Genomic DNA, 6000 nt, shown 5'->3' with positions numbered 1-6000 from the left:
TTTAATTTCCTACATATGTGTATTTTTATGATAGCAGCAACTGTTAATCACTAGCTCAAATGAGTTAAATGTGTGTTCCTCTTATCAGTTAAAATGTACTCTGATTTCTATTATAAATTTACATTTTTAATTCAGTGATTTTAACTTTTGATTGTGTTTTTATGCTTTAATGCTTTAAAGAGACATTTTAGATTGTAATGTTTTAATGTTCTAATAACCATAAAAGTTACACCTGTCATAAATTCAGAGAGAAAGGCTGCATGGCTAGAAACTTCTGATCAACTGCATGCACAAGTAGCCACAATGTTAAAATGTCATTCGCCTACATTTTGGGCACAATACATTAAATACAGTTGGTTGTAGCCTATTTTTTATTTATTTGATTATTTAAGGTGTATTTTCTGTATACTTTTCGGACCGATAATAAATTCAACTGACTGTATGTGAGAGAGTCAGTGGTAATATCGATGCGTTCCTATTGGTCAGTGTTAGAGGAGCTCAGCTTAGCCGGACAGTTAGCCTGCTCCGGACCAGGTTAGTTTGCCAGCATAAGTTGCCGGGGTAACTGAGTTTGAACTTTTTAAAGTTTGATTTATGAAACCGAATCTACCAAAAATAAGCCTGACTAACCGAAATAAGCCTGGCTTATACTCTAATCTTGGTTTATGGAACAGCCCCCAGGACTTACTGAGCATGCGCACATCAATACCAGCGTCACCAGCGTCTGACACCAGCGGGCACCATTGGCTGCCACCATTGGCTCACCCGGGACAACAGTTACTGTATTTGCATTACTGTAAGGGATAGGTTTAGAGTTGGGGTAGGTGTAGATGTTAATAAATCATAATTAGGTAGCATTTTTCATTGTCGAGTTGTACTACCTACTGTTTTAATGGGAGGTAACAAAATCTGACAGGATAGCACAAATTGAAAGAACACCGGTTTATGCAGGTTAGCCAATTAAAAGCAGACATTATGATTTAGTTTAATATGGCTTAGACCTCTTTATTCCACTGTGGTCTTCCATTTGTTAAACACCTGAAAAAGCCTGATTGACCATTACAAAGGTGAACGTCACAGCAAAATGGCACTGTTTGGTAATATTCCTGGGCAATGAAACCAAGATAGAAACCAAGCTATTACAAGGCTTACATGATGAAACAATGCAAAACATTCATAACAGAGATATCAAATGTAAACAAAAACAACAATAAAAAACAAACCGTGGACCACCGTAGTGCTACAAAATATGTCTAGTTTCTTTTCTGGGTAACGTCACATCATGTAATCCTCTACGTGCCAACAAATTGCATTCATTATGAAATTTACATGTTACACATAATACAATCTGACACAGACAAGATGAGTAATCAAAAATATATAAGTGAATAAAAATATAAATAAATGGATTAAAAAAAAGTTAAGATTTCTCCCAACCATGCAAATTAAATACAGAGGTGCAGCAGTGCAAATCTCCGCTGTGTTGTCTAGCAGAGACGTCACCGGCCCGGGTCAAAAGAGATTATCTTCTCAAATCCGTCCACACAATCCCATGCGTGCAGCTCTCAGAAAAAGGCTGGATTGGTGTGTTCAATGACGCAGCGTTTGCAGTGACGCTTGACAAAGTGTAGCGCCTCCAGTGGCACGTCACAGTCCTGTACATTCAGCAGCTGAAGGTCGAAGCAGTTGGCTGCCACCACCTGCAGCCCGCGGCCCGAGATGCTCTCGCACGACTTCAGACTCAGTCTCTTCAGGTTGAACGAGTTTAGTGCAAGCTGCTCCAGGCCGGCGTCCGACACCAGCGGGCACTTCCCGATGTCCAGGGACTTGAGCTTGAGGCAGCTCTTGGCAAGGTGCTCGATGCCGTGATCCGTCAGTCCCTCACAGCCACGAGCGTTCAGGTAACGCAGTCTGTTGCAGTATTTGGCTATGTAGCGCACGCCTACGTCTGTGATGCGGCCACAGTGCGCTATACTGAGGTAGCGCAGGCGGCCCTCTAGTTTGGCGATCTCCCGCAGGCCAAAGTCACTGATGAAGCGGCAGTCGCTGACGCTGAGCTCCCGCACGGACGGGCAGTAGATGACTAAGAAGCGCAGGCCCTCATCGGTCAGGCGCATGCAGCGCCGCAGGTAGAGGTGGGTGAGCTGAGTGCAGTGGGCGGCAATGGTGTGCAGGCCTTCGTCTTCCAGAGCAAAACAGTCAGTCATGTCAAGGTAGCGGATGGAGATCTGCTGCCCATGAAGAGGGGAGAGTTTGACAGACACGTCCCGTGTCAGGCTGATGCAAGTCACCTTAGAGCACCCTGCAGAGTACAAAGACAGAATTATAGAAAAATGTTACGTCTTTTGAGAATAAAATGTCATCTGTTTTAATAGCACACACAATATGTAGAATTCAGAACCTGATTTGAAAAATTTACCAAAAACTATGTATTTAAAGATGAAGTGTGTGCTTCTAGCATCAACAAATTAAATAGCACACATAATGATAAATAATGATTGTTTGTTTATACAATTAATATATAGTTACTATATATTATATATATATAATTTTATTTATAAATACAAATAAAAGATTCTATAATATTGTTATAATATATTTTAAATAATAATAAATTATATATTTTTTTTAATTTTAAGTTTTTCTAGGTCTGTCTACCATGTTTATTGGATTACTCTTAAGCAATTACATTATATAAAATTTGAATATAGATTTCAAATGCTATTATTATTTAATTAATATACTGTAAATATAATATACGACAAATAAAAGCTTTGGAATTAATATATTACTATACATGCTTTTATAAAAATATGTTAGTTGAGATCACCTTGCATAATTTCACATCCAGACACTCAAATATATATATATATATATATATATATATATATATGTATTAATATTATTATTTATTTATTAAGTTTTTTAATGTTTTTTTAATAAACATTTAAATCTATCTGGATATGGAAGTATGCTCTCATATCTTGGATAATTTTCTTAGAAAAAAAACCTTTTTTTACTTATAATTGTCTCTGCATATTAAGTTGACACAGGAGAAAGTATTTTAACAAAAAATACACATTTCAGCTTTAAACTACATCTTTGATGATAAATTATAGGGACTGTTCTGACGATTATGAAAAAGAAAAATCCTAAAACATTTCTTCAGAACCATGTGTATGGGATGATTTTTATTCCCAAAAGACTGAAGACTTTTTTCATGTTGTCAGATGCACATGAAAAGAAATACCAAATGTTTGCCTTTAGATCTGTTTTTACAGAACTCACCGAAGAAAGTCTTGATGTGAAACATGCCGTCTAAGAAATGTATCTACTCAGCTGTCTGTCATCTGATTTAATTTATGAAACACCAACATCAGACAAACAAAAGCCTTTACAGTAGAACTAAAGCTGAAGGTTATTGCAGAATATCGGAAGAACATGAAAATGGCAGCAGAGGGTTTGATCTAAACCTTGGAGAGACATCTGAATTGAGTTATATCAGGACGAGTGGGGGATGGGATCTCCCTGCATCTCCTTTAGGAGCACATTGAGAATGCAGCGCTCCAGTCCAACAGCAGAGGGACCCCAGCTGGACCCCTGCACTCACACAGGAAAAACACCATGGTCCAACAGGAAGTGCAGCGCAGGAAGTTGGAAATAAAACACCAGGGAAGGGACTTGAGGACTTGAGGAGGAGGAGTATTATTTTCTGACATACTCATTTACTAAATCCTAAATTATAAACTTCTATATGGTCCTCTGTGAAATATAATGCTTCTAAGAAAACTGAAAAGAAAAACGGATAAAAGGTTGCCATTAAAAGACATTAAAACATGAACAGAGAAAGCTATATAAATATACTATACAATAATATGTACTGGACAAGTGGACACATATTAATATAGAAGCTATTTAAAGTTATATACACATTAAATAGTCTACCTTTATAGCAATGATTTTCTATACATGAGACAGTTGATCATTGATTCTCTAAATTAGGGTAGCAGATTTTCCCTAAGCACCTTAAAAGTCAGAGGTCCTGGTTCTGCTTGGGCTTATGTTTCTTTTGGGAAGTATAGAGAGCGAAGCCAGAATGCCAGAGCTATTAATACCTTTTCCAGCTTTTCCAAGAGGAAGTCCTGGACATTTCAGAATAATCTTTGTGAGAAAAAAAAGACTCAACTGTCTTCTGTGCTGGACAACAAAGCAGGTGAAGCACAGGCTTTTTGGCTCTGAGTCAGGAAGTCATTTATACAGCTGAATAAAAATCCTTCTGTGTTTTCAGAGTTTGTAGACCAACACAGTTACATTACTGACATGTTTTGTTGAGAATGTCAAATTGAATATAACTGTGTTAGTACAGACTCAAATAATTCATTATTTCTGCTTTTTATGCCAAATGTTAAAGCAGTGGTTCTCAACTGGGTCACAGGTCTGCTCTGGTAGTGAACCGCAGGGGAAAATCTGAGATGAATGCAAATTATAAAATTAATCTGTAGTTTCTTATCCTTGAAAACAAGAACAAAACTACACTGAAAAAAAGTGTTGACTTTTCAAAGTTATAAATGAAAGATTAATAAAAAAAAAAATTTCTACTTAAATCATTCCATGTCTAATTCAATGTGGTGCTGTTCTTTGTTATTAATTGTGAAATATACTAGCGATCTCTGAGTGAAATGTTTTTAGTAGTCACAAGGTAAAAGAAACAACCCAGTCTATATTAAATCCGGGTTCACTTGCAATGAAGATAAACTATGCCAACCACAATTTGATATGTGCAGTGAATTATTGGCTGCCAAGACTATAAGATCACTGAAATTCAAGAGACTTTCAGAAACCAAAATTGGTCAATTTTCCTGTTCAGACTAGATCAGCAATAATTGTAATAATTTTGCATACTGTTGGACCTATGCAGCGTCAGTGTTGGGAGTAACGCGTTACAAAAGTGATGCATTACAGTAACGTATTACTTTTTGATGTAACGCAGTAGTGAAAGGCATTACTAATCAATTTTCAGTAATATTTTACTCGGTACATGTTTAGTAACACACAGCCCCCAATTTTTTTATTATTTTTTTTATTTAATTTAAAGTCGGGCTCCGACTTTTTATGTGCCTAGGCCCGGGCTTTGGGCCAATATTCACGTCATAGTTCAGACGCGGACCGGTCCTCGGGCCTGTTTTAGGCTTCTCCTTATCTTTATATTTTAGACATCCATCAATTATTGATGAAAAAAGTTGCCGCACTGGTGGAAACAACATGAGTCCGTGCTGCCACGACTGTCAAGAGCGTCTCGACGGTGTTTAGTGTACCGCAGCAGCAGCGAGCCGTCAGCACAGCTGAAGAGTTCTGCTTCAAATACACACAATAAAGCAAAAGCCCCAGCAAAAGTAATTACCATGAATGTATCCGCGGGATTCGCCATCTCCTCATTAGACGCGCCTTTACAGAGAAGTGCATCTTCACGGATAACAATTATATTAAATAGTTTTTGTTTTCGTTTTTATTTATTTCGTTAAGTAGTCATTTAAAGCTTTCTATAGATATATTTATCATGTCTGTGAGGCATGTAGTCGCTGTCTTTCGGTTCATTTTTGTGAAGCGCTCCGGTTCAAGATAAAAGCACGACGTTTTGTTGATATTGTGAGTGCACACAAATAAAAGTAGACCCTTTAAAGTTCCGAATGATGTATTACTCTTACCTTTATGAGCAAAAATTACGGCGCAAGTTGTTTCCATTGAAAAAAAATTGTAATTGATTGCGCTGGTGCCTCCATGCCCAACAAACTACTGGATGCAGCGCACATTTATCAAGGTTTAACGTTTAAACATTGTTATATGCTTGAACTATTTTAGTATATCTATAGATTTTATTTTAGGCAAGTCATGATGATTTGAGAAGGCTAAATTGATCAAACATGGCTAAGATCAGCCTGCCGGTCTGCCGCTGGCCGCTTGGTCATTACTTTAAGAAAGAAAATACTTATTTAATGAACA

General features: G+C 37.3%; 1 protein-coding gene across 2 annotated transcripts in view; it reads right to left on the bottom strand.

Moving 5' to 3' along the window:
- Positions 1-862: 862 nt before the first annotated feature.
- Positions 863-6000, bottom strand: part of LOC306881356 (F-box/LRR-repeat protein 7-like) — a 45599-nt gene continuing 40461 nt past the window's right edge. The window contains exon 4 of one of the 2 annotated variants that reach the window (XM_079435416.1): positions 863-2302. In XM_079435416.1, coding sequence (XP_079291542.1) covers positions 1566-2302 — 737 coding nt within the window. In that variant the 3' untranslated portion in view covers positions 863-1565. The remainder of the gene's footprint in view (positions 2303-6000) is intronic. The other variant, XM_079435417.1, reaches the window with a different exon arrangement.

This window comes from Barbus barbus, assembly GCF_936440315.1.
Source record: "Barbus barbus genome assembly, chromosome: 15".
NCBI classification, from domain to species: domain Eukaryota; kingdom Metazoa; phylum Chordata; class Actinopteri; order Cypriniformes; family Cyprinidae; genus Barbus; species Barbus barbus.
The sequence above is the reverse complement of the archived record's forward strand: the minus strand, read 5'-3'. Positions and strand labels throughout refer to the sequence as shown.